The 19,443-nt window shown below is 41.4% G+C and overlaps 1 protein-coding gene across 1 annotated transcript in view; it reads right to left on the minus strand.

Moving 5' to 3' along the window:
• The window catches only part of cspg4 (chondroitin sulfate proteoglycan 4), a 67,772-nt gene that overhangs the window by 15,185 nt on the left and 33,144 nt on the right, over positions 1–19,443 (minus strand). The window contains exons 2-6 of the mRNA XM_076732002.1: positions 16,846–17,009; positions 10,893–14,447; positions 9,187–9,375; positions 8,743–9,018; positions 5,014–5,190 (exon numbers count right to left, since the gene is read on the minus strand). Of these exons, the coding sequence (XP_076588117.1) occupies positions 5,014–5,190; positions 8,743–9,018; positions 9,187–9,375; positions 10,893–14,447; positions 16,846–17,009 (4,361 nt within the window). The remainder of the gene's footprint in view (positions 1–5,013; positions 5,191–8,742; positions 9,019–9,186; positions 9,376–10,892; positions 14,448–16,845; positions 17,010–19,443) is intronic.

A 19,443-nucleotide genomic window follows, 5' to 3' on the forward strand; every position in this document is an offset into this window, starting at 1 on the left:
TGTGATGTCCATAATGAGAATGATAATAGTCACCAAGGATGCAACACTGATGACCTATCGTGCTGTGATGTAACTCATCATCACTTTCACTGTAGGAAGCATAGAATTGTCCCCAGGCAGGAAACACAATGTAAATATTGTATGTTAACACTTTCGAATAGTAAAAAGTACCAATATTTAAAATGAGGTCACATCACTGGATTCAGAATATCATCAGCATTTTTTCTGATGGACTATTTTTTTTTTGTTTTACAGTGCAAGCCCCCCTCCCTAACACTAGATGGCAACATCGACCCACTCTGCATCCCAGCAATGCACCAGGCAATGTAGGGCAGGTAATCTGCAAATGGCCTTGCAAATGACTGGTTTATATAACAATCAATGCATTTAGCACCTAAGAGGACTGGCTGCAAATTTAATTTGATCAGACACAATGGCTGATATTTCATTTGGAGGCAGTAATGAAGGAGCTGCCATAGGCAAATGACTTCGTTTGGCGATGACTCAACAGGATACCACCGTCTCTTAAATGTTTGAGACTCTGAGGGGCGCCAGACATCTGAAGCTGTATCCCTCACTGCCCGGCCATCTGAAATCTTGGCTGGTTTAAGTACAGAGGACACCAGGGCCTGTTTATAACTCTATATTGGGGCTCGGGGAAGTAAAGGTGCACAAGCTATTGGAAAACAACAACAAAAAAAGATGATTGCTGTGAAGCTGTCGTCTGTGGCCATGAAGGAAAGAGCTCGGTGTTCCATTTTGATTTCAGCTGATGGCATTTCTCTGGGAGGCGCAGATTAACCACCCCAATACCTATCAGGTGTGACGCTTCTCCAGCTCTGGGTTTGATGAAGGATAAAACACAAATACTGTACTTCATCTGTCACTCACTAGTCATATTTGCGAATAGCTAAGGGGATAAGGCTGGCATTCAAAGCAGAAGTGTTGATGGTTATATAGTCCTGCAAAAATGTGACAGAGAGAAGGCAACGGCAGAAATGCAAAGAGTAAAGATTCAGATAGATAGATGGAAGCCACAGATGGGATGCTGTGGAAAACGTAAATAAACTGAATGCAGATGAACTGTGTTTACTGACTACGGCTTTACAAAGTGTTCCTGAGTACATGTAGTAATCTCCTTTATCCAATCATGTGTTCACAAAGTGGTGAACATCGCTCCATCCTTTCATACCCAATCATGATACTATCACCTGTTACCGATCAACCTGTCAACCTGTGGAATGCTCCCAAAAAGGTGTTTTTGGAGCGTTCCACATCTTTCCAAGTCTTGGCTCCTGTCGCAACTTGTTTGAAACGTGTTGCTGCATCAGAATAAGCAGATGTTTACAAAAGTCAATGAAGCTGATGAGGAAACATTAAACATATTGTCTTTGTGCTGTTTTCAATCGAGTATTTATGAAAAAAGAGCAAATTTATCACATTCTGTTGTATGTTTTTCACAGCATCCCAACTTTTTTTTGAATCAGGGTGGAAGAAAGACAGATCGAAGAATAAGAAGCTCGAAAGTTTTAAGTCAGGCTGACCCAGAGGGACGACTGTTCAGAGATACAGCAAAGTCGAGTAGAACCAGACAGAGACAATGTAAACCCTAATGGAGACCAGCTGTATCCTATAGACTGGGCCAAGTGGGATCAATGGTGAGCTTGAGCAGAGCCGGATCACGGCCATGTTAGTCATCATGTCTGATCATCTGCTGCAGAGGTCACTGTACACACACACACACACACACACACACACACACTTCCTGCTTTAAATCAATCCATGTGCCGCTGGGTCAGCCCTGACTCTGTGTGGAGAGACATCCACATATTATTGTGTTAGATTCTGCAGCCGCAGCAGAGGAGGCACAGGCATTGGATGCCGCCCTCACTCTGCCAGAAAGCCGTGGTCTCGTCGACCATCTTGGTTTTCCAAAAATACGGGTTGCCAGGGAGACGCGGAGCCGCAGGCAGAGCAGGGAGGGCTGAATGACACAGTTGGTTTCCAGTTCTGTGAGCTGATTATTGCTGGCTTTTTCCGACTGCCTGCCTACTCTTACAGTAGAATCCACTTCATTGATGCCTCCAAACTTTTCTTTCATGACTTCTGTAAATCAGTTTGAAAGTGTGTCACAAACATAAACGCTGAGCCGACCGTAGATCCAATCAAGCAAAGATGCCGTGGAATAAACATCTTTCTTTGTACAGGAAACAGTGATTATTGTGACTGAATGATTTAATCAGCAGGAATAGAAGAAATACAAGCAGGATTTATCTGCTGTGTAGGAAATGTAGTAGTACAGTCCAACGCTGGAAGGAGCGTTGAGCACATGAAGGTGCAAATCTACTGGAACACCAGAGCATCAAATAAGACTTACATGTAAATTTAGACACATTTTTTGACAATGTGTATTATAATTATTGTTTTTTTTTTTTTTTTTTTTCATTGTGCACTTATTGAATTGTCACCACACCTTTCACTGTAGAGCCTGCTGGTGCATACATGAGTGTGGCATCCAGTTTTAAACACAAAGATGCGACCAGGATTGAGATGTTGTCTAATTAAAAATGTGGGTTGCAGTCATTACTTCTCACACTGAAACAGGCAGAGCACAACCAACTCATGAAAAGCTATCAGAGTTATTCCATAAAAGCAAAACTATTAATTCCAGCACACTTCTGAATCAGCATGCTGTAATTTTAATTTTGACTTAACCTTCACTGCAGAATACAAACACTTGAATAATTAAAAACTTGGTTTAAATGAAATAACATGACTATGTTAATCGGGGATGGGAAATAAGGAAAAGCCATTAATTCTAATCTTTTAATACAGTTGCATTGTGATAAATAAAACTCTCAAGTTAGACTTTATTGCAGGCTGGTTGTATGTTTCCATTTGTAATCATACTATGTTCCCTGACTAGTGGTTCTAACTGAGATATCTGTAAATTTGAGACTGCATTAAAATGCACACTTATACTGTACAGCTGAAATTCTGCTTGCTCTGCATTGAGTGCATACAGTGGTGAATCACTGCCCTTGTATACTTATGTGGCTTACATGATTCACTTGCCACATTTTGGAGCAGTCAAGCTGAGAATATGCTAATTCACTTCTATTTTATGGCTCTTTATAAAAACAAATATGCTGTGGAGGCCACTGCTGTACCGACGCAGCGTGCCTCATCGTCTGCGAGGCCAGTATCCTTCTGCGTCGAAGTAAAAATTCTCTGCATTTATTACACCTGCTGCATGAAGCAAATTTAATTCTCAGTTCATACAGGATTCATGACACCCGGCTGTAACTGCTGGAGGTATCCAGGATAGATGTGAGAGAGATCAGGACTTACTACAGAGTTCATTCAGAGTTCAAAATCCATCCATCAACTTGAACCTCTGATGTAAAGTATTCCTCGCAGCACAGGAACTTTTGTGTGTTTGCATCTGTTGCAATTAGCAGGTAAACACTGTGAAATGCACGTACTAAGTATTTGGATCACTCTGTGAAAATACTTTAATGCAAGTAAAAGATCTGCATTCAAAACCTTACTGAAGTAAACGTATACAAGTATTATCAGCAAAATGTACTTAAAGTCTCAAAAGTAAAAGCACTCATTGTGGAGTGAAATGGTCCCTGTCAGTGTTTCATGACTATGTAAGATGTGTGTTTGGATTAATATTACTGCTGCACTAATGTGTGTGTTGTATTTTACTGCTGAAGATGTTTAAGGTGGTGCTAATTTCATCTATGGCGGGCAGTTCAATCAACAGCAATGCATCATATTCTAAGATCATCATATGTTTGCAGCATTGGTGTCCTCTGAAAACCATGTATCTCTAAAAAGTAGACTTTTCCTGAGCTCAGAAAAAAGCATGTTATCAGCTTTGTGACGATGGATTTTATACCTAATGCAGTTTTTAAAGAACCAGTGTGTAAAATTTATTGGCATCTAGTGGTGAGGTTGCAGATTGGAACCCCTTACCTCAAACTACCCTCCAAAATATGTGAAAGGCACTCTCGAAAGCCAGTGTTTGTCTGTTCTGGGCTACTGTAGAAACATGGCTGACTCCATGGAAGTGGACAGTGGATATAAAGATCTCATTTTAAAGTAATGAAAACACAGCGGATCTTAGTTCCAGGTGATTGTACACTAATGAAAAGGTGATTATGAATATTATGTTCCATTTCTGCTCATAAATCCTCTTAACTCCCAGACACTGGACCTTTAAATACTTGATTTATCTTTAAAAATAAACAAAACAAAACACTCAATCCTTCAGTTTATCACAAACATGTAAAATTCAAAATCACCAAATCTGGAGATACGTGGTTTTCACAGTGGAGGATTGTTCTGAAAATTTGGAATCTGAAAAGTAACTTGTGACTAAAGCAGTTAGACAAATGTAGTGAGTTAAAAGCACAATGTTTGCCTCTGAGATGTTGTGGAGTGGAAGTATGAAGTTGCAAGCACTTGTATTTAAGTACTCAAGTAAATGTACTTACTCACACCACTGAGAAAGAGGAAGTAGTTTCCATGAAATGACCCCTTTTCAACATGTCAGAATCTCATCAACAGCCATTATAAAGCCACTTATCTGGTGTGGCTGTGGGCATCAGACTGATCATGCAAACAGCTGCGAATGCCCACAGCCTGTCAATCACATGCACACGCTGCGCTAGTTCTTATTTCCATACAGCAGGAAAGAAAGCAAAGTTATTCACAAAGGCAACATGAAATCAGCTGAGCGCTGGCTTTGAGATTAAGCTGTAGGGAAGCGAGTTATTTTCTCCATAGTTTCATCTTTATGCATAAAAACAAGTCGGTTCTTTCCTCTTTCACACAAAGTGACGATTAAGGTCAGCTTGAATTCTCATCAGCCGAAACATACGAGAGGGAGTTTTTATTTTATAGATATAAAAGATTTCCAGTTTCCACCCACTGCATCATAGAGTATGTTGGGGCAAAGCTCAACCATAAGAGAAAATGCGCATTCAAAGAGCGAAACGTTACCTCCAGTCCTGTGTTACGTGTCAGTCTTGGCGGCTCGTCGTTGACTGGGATGACAGTCACTGCGATGGTGACAGAGAGGCTCCGGCGGTCAATCTCATAAGCTGAGGCAGAGAGTGTAAAACTGTCCTCTGTGCTCTCGGTGCTGTCATGCATGTAGTAGACGTGTCCGAGTTTCACCTGGAGAAGACAAAAAAGGATCCAGTTGTCACTCCATTCTGGATCAGACCTGAAGGGTAGGAAACATCATAAAATAGGGAAAGGCTTGGGGGGCTTAAAGGGCGGAATACATTTCGAGAATGTGTCATACACACATATCCAAAGAATACTGAGAAGGCATGAGGCCATTATACCCTGTTAACCTGGATTAACTCTGATTAGAGCTGAAAGAAAAACAAAGTATTTTCTCTGATAGCCTTCCTCCCTCTGATACTCTGACACTCCAATAACTTCACTCATTTCCTAATGGTGTAGGGTACCACTCAGCCTGTGAACACACTTGTATAATGTCTTCAGTGGCTCTGGGGGACCTGATTCTCTCAGCATTGACTTGGAGACTACAAACAGAAAGCCTGAGTTAAGAAGCGGGGTTTGAAACGTGGGCGTTCACTACAAGGAACATGGAACAAAAAGATGCTGTTGCATCATGGGAAAAGTGGAATCCAAGGTTTGAACCTTGACTTACTAGAGACTAAGAGTCAGAAAGTCTTGGCCTCTGCTGCTTCATCTGCCCAACTTTACAGAAAGCAGTAAATCTCAGGAGTACCCATTTTCCATACATCCCTTTCCATCCCATATCAGCTCCAAATACAGTCCAGCAGGGTTATTCTTTAAGGCAAAAGTTGGTTCAGTCAAATTGTTAATTTGCTTAATTTTTATAAGCTGAGGGCATTTCAGCTGTGAGAAAGAAATTTAATCTAGAATAGCACAATTACCACAGTATTACCCAGTATAATCATGAATGATGTGAACGTGTCCGATGTTGAAAAGCAGTAAACATTTGATTTATTGTTCAGGAAATAGTCATTGTTTTGGAAAAATGTGCTTTTTAGCTTTCTTGCTTTTAGTCATATGAAAGTTAGCCCAGAGACACAGATGGGTCTGGTTCTGGGCTGTACATTTCTGGATCTTTTTGGGCCAGTGACGACCTCTAGCCCAGATGTATTAAACAAACACGTTAATCTACAGTATGTTTTCAAAGTTTGAGATAAAGGCTATATCAGGTCTGAAAGTCTGGGGGCAGCTCAGAAACAAGGAGCGTGTCCCCTGTGGGATGAAACCTTGAGGGAAAACAGATGCACAAAAGAATCAGTCATCCACTGTCAAGTGAGCCAGAGAGAAAACAGCACCTGCGGCCGGGCCAAGCCAGCTCTGCTGACTTTCTGTAAACAGAAGAGGACTCTCAGCACCCAGCATCCTGTGTTTGTCAGTCCCGTAGTCCTACCTGGATCAAATAAACGTTTTCCTCTGATGCTCTTTGACAAATTTGCAGAGATCCAGGGTTCCTCTGTGCAAAGAGGACAGTTGGAACTTTGTCTAGACAAAAGCCAGCAAGCTGCTGTGATGAGAGGACCTGCTTCAGAGAGCAGGAAGTGCCAAATGGATCCCATATGACTGGCATCCCTCTGGAATAACAACCCCCATCATCATTACTGATCGAGGAAAGTCAGCGAGACAATCAGTCTGCTCGCTGGGACAATAAACAGTGGGTGGTTGTTGGACACGAGACCTTCAGATTCGTCCTGAGAAAGACTGATGCGGGTGTCAGTATTTGACACTAGCTGCATAATTTATTTTAGTTTGCGGTTTGATTGATGTAACATCTCAGGTTCTGTGTGCCTACTGTTTTGTGGAAAATTAGCAATATAAACCGTAGAGGCTTGCTCACTTTGTTCTGAAAACATTGTGTACTTTGTTCAAAATAGAGATGCCTGTGTGGACCTTAATAGCTTTCCACAGACCTAATTGAGACCCGATGGAGAGCTGAACCTGATTAAAGCAAAGGTGTATTTGGGCAAAGTGCTTCAGATTTCCTTTATTTCCCATATTTCCTCAAGTTGGACTCCACTCAACATTGCATATGTTACTGAGTGTGTGCTTTATTGTTCAAAGCCGGAGTAAATCATAGTCATTGCTGTGGTTAGCAAAATGCCGTATGCTGTCTCACTCAGATGTGACACATCTGGGCCACATGGCACTTTACATTCTTTTGGTTGGTTTTCCTGTACATCTTCTGCATTAGAGACTTTCCGTTTTTCTCACTGTGCACCCCCCATGTTACTGTGTGCTTACATAACCTCAGTGAAACACCACAATTGATGGCTTACTACACACTCTAGCAAGTCCAGCGCCCATTCCCAGGGACAGGGGGGACTCGCCCAGTAGAGCTTGAAACAGCATTAAACTTTGGGAAAAAAACACACTGCAATACAAAAAAGTACAAACACATCCGACTTTCATTTTGAAACAATTACAGTCTGGTTTAAATGATGAGCAGACTGAGGCTTGGACATTTATTCGTCAATGTGTTCCTGATTTGGGAGACCTGACTCTGTTTCTTTCTCTGAGTATAGTACAGTGAAAGCAAACAGAAAAAGAGTACACACAGTGCACACGTAAGAAAGTCTCCAAGAAGCAGTATAAAGAGGCATTTTTTGTTTCCATAGTGGCAGATGATGATATCTGTGTTCATTTTTGCCTCTGTGCTACCAAAGTAATCACTGCTTTGCACTAGACCTATTCAAGCTGCACACTGGGATCTTTGAGAGACAGTATGAGTGAGTCTGGCAGTAGCAAAGCGCGGGAGTTTTGTGTGCACTCACACATTATTATAGGAACATACCGGGCCAGTTTATTTTGGCTTCAGGCGGTCCAAAGGCATCGTCAGTTTTTCCACAATGGTTCAGCAAAATAGAGCGGAGCAGAGGCAGACCAGGCCGAGATGTAGGAGCTATAAGATATGTGTCTAACTAGCTCCACTAAACTATGTGGTCCTCTCAGAATGCATGAGGTTTTTCCACCGGTAACAACTCATGCATTTTTAATATTTTCCTAAAGCTGGGGCCCTCTGAACCACACGGAGGGAGACCAGATAACTGTGCTGCAGCAGCTCCCAGATTCCCCCTCCTCTCTCTATCTGGTACAACACAACAAATCCAAAACAGCTCTGAGTAGTAACTGGGGAAAGTTCCATGGTGACGCTTTTCTGTGGTAATCCTCTTGAACAACCACCATGATCTAGTCTTATACTCCCTGAAGTTATTAAGACCGGATAAAATACGGATTATTGGGTTTTTCAGTCGTCTGGGAAGTTTTCGGTACCACGCTGAGAAAAATCTTTTGGCCGAATGAAATTCAGGTGCTTTGTGTGGACACACTTCCTTTAAAGTTACCCTTAAAATGTTAGATAGTAGATCAAATGCTTTAGTGGATTTGGCAAAACATCTGGTACACATGTTAACCATTTGGTAAATAAAAAGTCTCTTTTATTTTGCAAGACATCTCTCTGTCCATAAGCAGGACAAAAAATGTCAGAAACTTTGGAAACAGCGAGGGAAACCAAATATAAAAACAATTAGTTTAAAGTTCAAACCGATGGTGATATGAAAAATGCAGTTTTATTTGAGTGAGGAAGCAGGGAGATGTTATTCAGAGCTCTTTTGTGATTTTTTTTGTTGGAATATGTGACCGATTTTCTGATTTTGATATTTCTTTCATTGTGTCACTACGTACCTCTTCCCATGTAAAGTAAGTAAGTTCGTCTCCATCCAGGTAGCGGATGTCACCGTGCTGTGGTGACTCTTCCACAACAAAGTCGATGTTTGCTGAGCTGTAGAAGGGATGTGAGATGTTAACTATCTCCGCGTTGATTGCCCTGCCGAGGCCTTCCTTCACTGTGAAGTTGAAGGTCTGGATGGGGATGAGCCGGGGAACAACGTTAACAGAAATGTGCAGGTCCTCCACTGTTGTAAAACCATTACTGACATCCACTGTGAAGGCATCGTTTCCCTGAAAGAAATGGATAAGTTATTGATATATTAAAGATGAACCTTGCACCTTAGACGCAGCAGAGGCTGAGGTTGTGTTTCGTCTCATTTTCCTCTCAGAGTGAATACGAAAGGGAACAAGCTGCCGCGTATGATTTATTACAACAGAATAAATTAAATGACAGTAAACCTGGATGGATGCAGACACATAGAAAATGCGCCCCTGATCAATGTCCTCTTGGGTGAAGGAGTGAATGTAGTCGAGGACAGGCGAGGCTGTGCTGTCTGAGCTGTTTGTCAGCTTGACCACATGACCGAGACGAGGAGGCCGTTTAACAGTGAACACCATTTCTGTAGGCAGAATATCGGCTTGATCCACCTGAAAGGCAAAGGCACAGGTTAAAAGGTTAAAATATCATCACTTTTTTTTATACAATGATAAACCTGTAGTATGGAGCTGGCTTGACAAGAGAAACCCTTTTCATATAAATGTGTTTTGAAATGACTAAGCTCTCTGGCTAATCACATATACCTTGAAATGCAGCAGACATACTAAAATTGCTTGACTTTTGCACTATGGTGAAGGTAGACATTGTTGTCTCCAAATGTAATACAACATGGAAACAGAGGAACTTCTCACAGTTGACAAAAATAGCAGACTGTTGTGTAACTGTTCCAGTGACATTTGGTAAAACAAATCAAATAAAACTTTGAAAAAGAGTTTTCACTTGAAATTGGCAGCAGTGTTTCAAAGTTTGGAGTCATACTGGACATCTGGATTTGGACACTTTTTATCATTTCCTTTTAGTACAAGGACTACATTGTAAGTTAATGTCAGTATGCTACAATATTTTCTTGTATACTAATAATCAAAACAGGTCACAGTGAACTTTAGTGCAATTTGAACCTAATAGTATGAGTATGGCATATATCATTTAATTGGGACACTGAGACTGTATGAATGCTGACTTAAAAAACACATTTCTGATATCTGGCAGCACTTAAAGGCATGCTGCAGATTTACGCGCAGGCAGATTTATGGTCATCCCTCTTTGAAAAGATTTAATAAACTCTGGAGCCTAAGTGTTTAGCAATCAGGCTTGCATTTGACAATATTTCAGAAGATCATACTATTTTCCATTTCATAGTAAGAACACGCATTGGAAAAGCTCCCACAAGCAAAACGTCAGTATTTTACCTCGTAAAGGCCATTCTGTCGAGGCTTTGTTCAATACATATTTCAGTAGTATGTGTACTGGGTATCTATGTTATTCTCCAGTTGATAGTGCTGTGTGCACTATGGTGAAATTAAACATTTTATCTTCAGAAATGTCCCTCATCATTTTAAAAATCAAGCTATACAGTATATACGAAGAACTTGTTATGAATGGACCGACAATTTAAACCTCATTAATTACGCTGAAGATGAAGTGCAGGCAAGCTCATCTTATAAATTACAGTGGGCTTCAGGAAGCTCCTCAGGGGATACTTAGTGCTCTGTTTTCCACACTTAATAGACTGTAATTTAGTACATAAACTAGATTAAAAGCAGCAACTTTGCAGTCATATTTAGCCCTGCTTTCATGTGGCTATAATGTAGATTAGAGACACAGTTACAAAACAGGGCAGTATGCTTGAATGAGTCATGTGAAAGATTTTCTTCACAAAGAGAAAATAAACTTGAAAAGAGAAATACATAATCAGTGCCAAACTGTCTAAATATGCTGTCTTGTTGGATAAATAAATGCATGCTTTATAGATCAAATGTCAGCAAAGGAAATGCATGTAAATAGTAGATTTGTTAGTTGTACTGTAACCCAGGATTGCATATAAAAATCTTTCAGTTAGTAAAACTAAACTTTGACATACTGTAATTACAGAGTCAGTAATCCTTACCTTAAGATTATTCTGGGTGATTATGTTGTGCTCTCCCTCATAGGAAATGATGACCTCATTGGTTATCACCTCAGGCTCAGAGAGGTAACCTTGCTTGAATATTTTAATCCTGAATGTGCCCTCTTCAGAATGGCCTCTTGCTTGGACAGTGAAGCTGAAGGAGTCCTTGGACCTCAGGCTCTCATAATTATGCTCATATGACACAACACCTTTTTTCAGGTCCTCCTGGGTGAACACTGAAGCCTCAATCCCACTCACGATAATCCTGCCGTCACTGGGTGGTGATGTGACCTGGAACTTGATTTCACTGTCGTCTCTGATGTCCATGTTGGAGTCAGCACTCAACAGGGTGGTGTTAAGTGTCTTGGTGCTTCCATGGTCGATGACAATGATTGTGTTATTTACTACTCGGAGGTAGGGCTCACCTGCCTGGATCTGAAGCAGCGTGGTGGTCTTGTGGAAACCATCTGACACCTGCAGTGAGAAGCGTTCCCGGTCGGCACCGTGGTGAACGAAGAGGATGTTCTTATCTCGCAGGTCTGCTTGTGTGAAACGGAAAAGGGGCTGTGAGGGGTTAGATGTTGAGACGATGTTGCCCGAGAGGATTCCCTCACGAGCATAGACGATTTGGGTGTCATTGAAGCCTGAGTCGTCATCCTTAAACTGGATGACATCCGTTGTTAGCAGACGTTGACCGTGGCGCACTACATTGAAGACTTTATCCACAACTCTCACAGGAGCATGCTCGTTCTTGGATTGGATGGAAATTCTGAAAGCACCATTCACTATTTTCTGATCCTCTGAACTATCTGCTGCTTGATCAAATGTTGAAAAGAGGAATTCATCACTGGTTGTCTTGGATCCATCATGTTTGTAAATAAGCCTGTCAAGCTGGAGGTCTTCATTGCTGAATACTTTTATTGCCCCATCAAATCTAGGTTGCCCAGGTGGGGAGTCCCTTATCAGTCTGCCATGTTTTGGCTCTCGTGTGATCTGGTACACAAAATCCGTTGAGCCTGGAGACTGCATCCAAAGATAGTTTTTGTTGAGAATATTTTCTCCACCCTGCAAGACAACCAGCCTCTCATTGGTCAAAACAGGAGCATCTGCATTGGCAAGGATGTTAATGGGGAAGGTGTATAGAGGGGAGTACTGATCATCAGCAAGGACTCTGAACTGGAACTGGTCTCTGCTATTCACAGCTCTTTGCACACGCACCCTGTAGCTAACAGTGTTGTCCAAAATGTCTTTCTGTGTGAAGACATCACCCTCAGTCAACTCTCTGTCTGAGAGCTGGACACTACCGAGTGTTGGAGGCTTGACAAGGATGTATTTTATAGTTTGTGGATCGGGATTTTTCCCGTTTACTTCCACTTGAAGCTCTGTGAGTCCAATTGTTTGCTCTTCACTGGCCTGCATCTCCAGTGCAACCAGGTTTGAAACTTTCACTTGTGCAGGGATGATCTTGACCAAGAAGGTGTTGTTCCAGAGGGCGAACTGCCCCAAGTGAATGTCAAACTGAATCCGCTCGACCACAACATCTTCCTGGTCGCTTGAGTCTGTACTGACATATCTGAGGCGGTCCTGATCCAGATCAGATTGATGGAAAGTTGTAACCTGCTTGTACATTCCATCACTTATCTTTATCTGTAGTTCTCCAAATACCAGAGGCTGTGTGATGTTAAACATAATATCTCCATTACGAGGATGAGCAAGGACAGCCAGATTATGAACACCTATGGATGCGTTGCTTCCTTGAGACAAGAGAAGTCCAGTGTTGGTGACAATAGTCATATGTGGCTGTGTCACAGAAAACTTAAAAGTAGATGAATGACTTACTGACTGTCCATCAGACACCTCCAAGGTAATTCCAGCAGCACTACCTCCTCTGTGTACAAAATAGATATTTCCATCTTTCAGCTCTGTGCAAGTGAACTCTGAGATGCTTCGTCCTGGCTGCCGACTGTTTTCTAAGTAACCAACCTCCATGGAAGGCTCTGAGGTTACAGTTACTACTAATTCATCACAGCGGGTGTCAGAATCCATGATTTTAATAAGGTTGGGAGTCAAGCGAGTCCTGCCGTTTTCTGTAATGGTGATTTCTCCTCCACCAAGTTGTGGTATATCATTGACGGGAAGAATTTCTACTGGGAGGATATACTCATGAGGAGTTTTTAAACATTCTGGAAGGTAACTGTTACTGTGAGCAACCACCTGTAGCTGGATTTGATCTGCATGCCTCTCATTTCCATCGTGCATATACTTAATTTTCTTATTGACAACGTCGAGAAGGGTGAACTTTTGTGTGCGTCTTGTGTTAGTGTTGATATCAACCAAGCCATACCAGGGATCATTCAGGATAGTAAAGATTATGTCTGATTGACGCATTCCTGCAGCACTGAGGTCAAATGTGGGGTTTAGGTTGCCAAGATCAAGTAAAAGTTCTCCACCTTCAGCCACAAGCAATGGAGAGACATCAAGAAGTTTTCTTACATTTTTGAATATCTCTGGTGTGTCATCTGTTGGGTAGCAGTGCTGTTCATTGAAGTCCATATCAGCAAATTGGATGCGAACAGGTGGAGAAGTTGTGGTTGACTCTGTGTCATAGTAAGTTGAGTAGTCATAGTCCTCTCCTTCACATTTAACATGAACATCTTTGGTCACTATAGCATCCTGCAGGCTTCTATCCTTCTGATTTACTTTGATTTCGCCCAAGCAACCAATGAAGGACTCAGCTGTCATTTCCTCCTCTGCACGATTTAAGGACCCACTGTCACGAAAGACATCCTTCATTTTTCCCTGGATGCCTCCTAAATACAAGTTTCCAACCAAGTCCAATTTTTGTGATGAGTCAAGAGGGAGGGAGGAAGACTGACTGTCTATATTAATGAGGAAAGAATCCTGACTGATCTGAAGCTTAACTCTATGCCACTGATCGTCATCCAGCTGCACCTGAGTATTGTCCAGTACCACCATGCCACTGCCGAGGTCCAGCAGACCTTTGAGGTAGCCTTTCGCAACACCAATAGCAATGAAGTCTGACTCTCGACCAGGGTGGAAAACAAGTAGCGCATCCTCAATGGTGGTTTTCATCAGGAACTCTAAGACCCTTGGAGCACCACTAGCCCCGCTCCAGGTGGGGAGGGACACAAAGGAATCAGGAGTGCTGAAACTAATTGCCTCCCCATCACCAGCTTCAAACTCACTGCTGCAGGATTCTTTTGTGTCACGGCATTGTTTAAACGCCGTGCTGAGGATATCAAACTGATGGGACTCAAATTTGACCTGAGTCATGCAGCCACGGAAAGGCGGAATGGCATTGCTGAGGTAGGGAACATCCAGGTCTCCTGTTCCTCCAAGCCAAATACCCAGGTCAATATTGAGCTGTTCCCCGTCGACATTCACAGGATAATATGTTGGGAAGAGCTCATCGATCATCATGGTGAATTTGCCATCTTGCAGTGTGAGTGAGATTTTGTGCTCCAGAAGGTTGTTCAGCTGTACTCCATCGGATGAGGACAGCGTCACCTCACCTGCTCCCAAATTCATCCGTGCCTGTGGGAACATAAAAATATTTTCATTAAATTCAAACTTAAACTACATTTTGTAGATATACATTGTGGCATATCAGGTTTTTATACATGCACATTTGATAGAATAGCACATGGAAAGGATTCAGGGCTGAGTCAACACTGTAAGTTACAACCAACAACTGTACAGTAATGGCAATATTTATGAAGAAGAAACTATCTTGAACACACAACTACCAACCCCAAACTCTTCTCTATGCTCATGACCATCTCTGGTTTCTCTTACTTTATACTCTTACTTTTTACCATTTATGAGGGCTAATTTGTTGGCTCATCAAACACTTGAGTTTAAGCTTCTTTTTATTCTAACATTAACATTTCTGATCTAGGCAGTGTATCCACAACCCCAGAAAATTCCTCCCAGTGCTCTTAGTGTTGACTAAGCTTTATTTTAAAAATTAACTAGTTTCAGGAAGTTTCACTGATAACATCAGCGATCTGTATTTTGCTTAAATAAAGTTAAACAACATGATTCTTACACATGCAGGACAGATAAGGCAGTTAGATTTTTGTAAAGCCTTGAGTCTATTTGCTCAGTGCATCTCCTGTCACTGGAAGGAACAGAATGAAGACAGGTGAAGGAAATATTTCCTTTTATTAGACATAGCCTGAGAATTCACCTCATTGAAAATGCAGAGATATTATCCTTTCAGGGAAAAATCTGAATGAATCTCTGTGATAGCACACCTGATGCTAATGCTGCTTTTCGAAGCTGTCAAGCAATTATTTATAGATGTAAAATGTCGTGGTTCCCATTCCAGTCAGACAACTAGGGAAGACGGTAGAAAAATGTAATCAATGTAGGTTGTTTATGAAATGTGTCATATATGAAGCTGAGTGGTTGTCAAAACAACATTTAAAGTAACACTCTGATGTTTTTGGGATTATAGTAGAGAATTAATCAATTGGTTATTATCCAACTGAAATGAAAACAGTGATGTCATTTTTTTTTTTGTATAAAGCATTTTCACTGTTTTATATTATCCTTCACCAAAACAACAGAGAACAAGAACACCTCCTGCATTGGAAAGTGAGCTCATAATAATGGAGACGGTTTGCCTTGACATTGAATTTACATACATATTTAGCACTGTAATTAATTTTTGAAGTGTTTTTCTCATACTTGCTTCTCCTGTGGGGAAAATAAGCAGCGATAAAGTCTCACTTTTAAAATTAACACCGAATCTACTTGTGTATGCCAGGCCATTCTCTTTGGTTGTTTTAGCATAAGAGACAGCCATTGTTTTCTTATCGCCTCTAATGAGTGTATTTAGTGATCATATTAATATGCATTTTATTTTTGCCCAAGTAATTTTCAGGTCCTGCTCTGTCTTCAGCCACATCTCCACCGTAGGAACTTTCCCCAGGGACAAATAATCTTTGGAGGAACCAAACCAGGGTCTAAATTAAGTACTCCAAAGGTACAGACCTAATCTTTGCAGGTCTTTAGGCCACGATGGAAATGCAGACAACAATGGATGGAAGGACCTTTCAGTTCTTTGAACAGTAGTTCCTAGGACTAATAGTCGTGGGAACTTGGGTGGAAGCGCAGCTTCTGAGTTGACATTACTTTAGGTACCATCACTAGTTCCACTGCAAATGCTAAAATAGCTAATTTTGGCAACACACTTAGTTCCTCCAAAGGTTTTTTGTCCTTAAAGTTCCCGCGGTGGAAATGTGTCTAAAGACAGAGTAGGACTTGAAAATTGTGCACTAAAATGTGATAACTAAATTCACTCATTAGAGGCAGTGAGACAACAATGGCTGTGTGTTGTGCTAAAACAACCAGAGAGCACAGCCTGACATACACAGGCAGATTCAGTGTTAATTTCGAAAAAAGTGAGACAATGTTGTTGCTTATTTTTCTTCACAGGAAAAACAAGTATGAAAGAAACACTTCAAAAATTAATTAGAGTGCTAAATATGTATTCAAATTCAATTACAAAGCAAACCATAACCATCAAAGTTTACGGCAGTGGACTAATGTGCCTCATCCTTGCAGGTTTTCAGGCCATGATGGAAACGCAGACAACAGTGGGCTGAAGGAACATTTTAGTTCTTTGAAAAGCAGTTCCTGGTGTTAAATGTTCCAGGTACATTGGGTGTAAACACAGCTTTTTGAGCTGACATTACTTTAGGTATCATCACTTGTTCCTCTTAAAAACAGTACTACTCTTTGTGCTAAAATAACTGTTTTTGGCGTAGCAAACCCCTGTTGTACCAAGTAAGTTTGAAATGATGCAACAGTGCTCTAACAGTATAAAGATTTATTTATTTTCTTAATGTTTGGGACAAACCAACCTACGCTATCTTATAGTGTCTGAGAATATTTCAGCCTCCTCCACAGTGTGGTGATCATTCACCTGTATTTTCCCGTTTTGGAGCTCGAGGAACAGGTAGTCCTCCATTCCTGCAGCCAGTAGCAGCAGCCCACTCCGCCGACTCGTCTTGATGTGTAGTGACAGGTGGAAGCTGGAGACATCTTGGACGGCTTGTAAACTGCAGAAGCTGTCCCCAAAGTAGGATTCTGTGTGGAGTGCAATAGAAAATATAAAGATAAGAAAGAGGCATCATGTTAGCCCATAAATCAAAGGCATGCTATACAACTGCAACAGTCAGTGATTTCACTCTGCATCACCAAAAACAAACATTCCCTTTGACTGTATGCTTTCAAATAAAGGCAAAAATGACACTTTTGTGTTTTTTTTTGTCACTTAGACAGGAACTCACCAAACTCTGGTAGCAAAAAATGAAACAGTCTGATTTCACAATTTGCATTTCACATTTTCTACACTGCGTCAAACAACATGGCTCACTACATTAGGATAACACAAAGAGACAGCTGCATGCATTGCTATAAACTCATCCTACAACTGCGGGATGGCGACTCTGTGAGTTCTAATGTGAAAGTTTGGAGAAACCAGTTAGATGAGCATTTTTCTGAGTCTCACGTTACAGTGCAGCCTGCTCTGCACTGATTTCTATATTATCAGGTGTTCTCCAGCTGCTCCTGGCTGAAGAGAAACTCCTCTGGCCTCAAAGGGGTTCTCTCACTGAGACATCAGTCATTACCCCTGCGGAGGTTTTCTGGGCATATAGAGTCTCAGGGTGCAGGATTTCCCAGGCTTGAGCTGTCTCCTTTCCAATGATATGCAAATTCAGCCACCTGCCTCGGACTGCGCTCTCCGGGGCCGTCGACAAAATGTAAACCATGGAAGAAGTCAATTATTTCCCAGTGCACATGCTCTGAAATTAAACTGGACCACCTCCAAGACCCCGTTTCCTCAGCATGGAGTTTCCATGGCCTTAGCCAAGAGATATAGAAAGGGGGCTTTCCATTAGCTACCCACTTGTCCTCACAGGGGTGATAGTTCAAGACACAGAACCTCATTGGAACGCAGTGTAGCAGGCAGCCTTCTGACAACACAATGCTAATGCTTTGGAAATTTTGGAAAAGTGAAGCAGAGAGAGACACTGCTGTGTGAAAGTTAGAACATTCCTACAAGATCACGAAGACCAAAATATTCCCTCAAAATCAACAGTAGCATCCAGTAGCCTTAGAGGACGGTGGGCCTGATGCCATAAAGAAAAAAATCTCATAAAATAACTTCTCAGCCACGGCGGAGTCAGAAAATAGGGAAGAAAATACAATACTAAAAATTCACACTCAAAGCTATAAATGGAAAACAGATTTTTGTCTGTTTGAAGGTGTCCATGTGAGAGAAAATGTGTGTGTGCTCCTGTAAAAGGCAGCTTGTGTCCGTGTTGCATCTACATCAATGTATTAATTACATGCTGCCAACTTCAAAAGTGAAGAGTACATTTGTCCTTTGGTTTCTCATTCTGTGGATGAAGCCCTCCATCCCAGATCTGCAACTCACACTGGAAATGTGAACAAAGACAATCGTTTTGATGTCCGCAAGGATGAAAGCAAGCTTTGTTTTTTGTTCCCATGCTTTTGTGATTTCACAGAGGCATTTGCTTTCGGTTCCAAAGCTGCTTGGTCATGAACAAAGTCGGTGATGAACGGTCTCAGCACAGGACCAAAAACACAGAGACGATCGATTATACACATCTTCACAGCCAAAGGAACGCCAAACCGGCAGCTCTCAAAGATAAATATCACATGAAACTATTTTTGACATGATCACATGCTGAACTTTGTAATCTGCACTTTGTGAATATAATGAACTGAAAGAAATGAGAGAAAACAAAAGCTCCAAGATCCTCCAAGAATGGAGCTGAACATGCAAATGTCATTTGTATTACTGAATTGAATGGAATTATCACAGTTACACATCATTCATTTTCAAAATGTCACTTTTCGGAGGCTATTGTCGTTAGCTGTTACTCACTGTGCCAGAGGCTATTATGGTACAGTTCAGAGAGTTTCGGGTAAGGCTAAGGTATTCCAAATGAAAGAATAGTGCTAATTGCACAGGAGCCTTCAGGCTGAAACTGAAAAAAAAAATGGGGGAACAGAATCTTTTCTTACAGGCAATTGCATTAACAAAGAAAATCGCAATGAGCTCCATGCTTCTTAAACCCGAGCTTTTGTTGGATTGTTCACTGAGCATGGGGATAAAAAGCTGAAGGAGAGAGCGATGCCAAGACAATTCTGCCTGCGGATTTTCTGGTTCAAATTCAGCTCGCTGCTGTTGCCTTCAGGAAAAGGAGCACATTTTCTAATGATACACACAATAGCTTCACCCTCTGCAGTGTACCTGGACCTGGAATTCATTAGTTCCCCAGCTAAGCTGTGTAAAGCTCAGGCAGAGAATAGGCTTCATGTAGGAAAAGCACATTTTCAATATGCTATCTGTTTAAATGCCTCGCTCTGTGACACTTCTTTTGTCTCTGCGCCCTTGCTTGTGTCTAACAGGTATGCAAAATGGGAATCATTGCTACAGGATGAAAGAAAAAACATAATCACGAAGGGCTTTTGAGAATGAGAATGTGCA

The sequence above is a fragment of the Chaetodon auriga genome, chromosome 6, assembly GCF_051107435.1.
Source record: "Chaetodon auriga isolate fChaAug3 chromosome 6, fChaAug3.hap1, whole genome shotgun sequence".
NCBI classification, from domain to species: Eukaryota; Metazoa; Chordata; class Actinopteri; order Chaetodontiformes; family Chaetodontidae; genus Chaetodon; species Chaetodon auriga.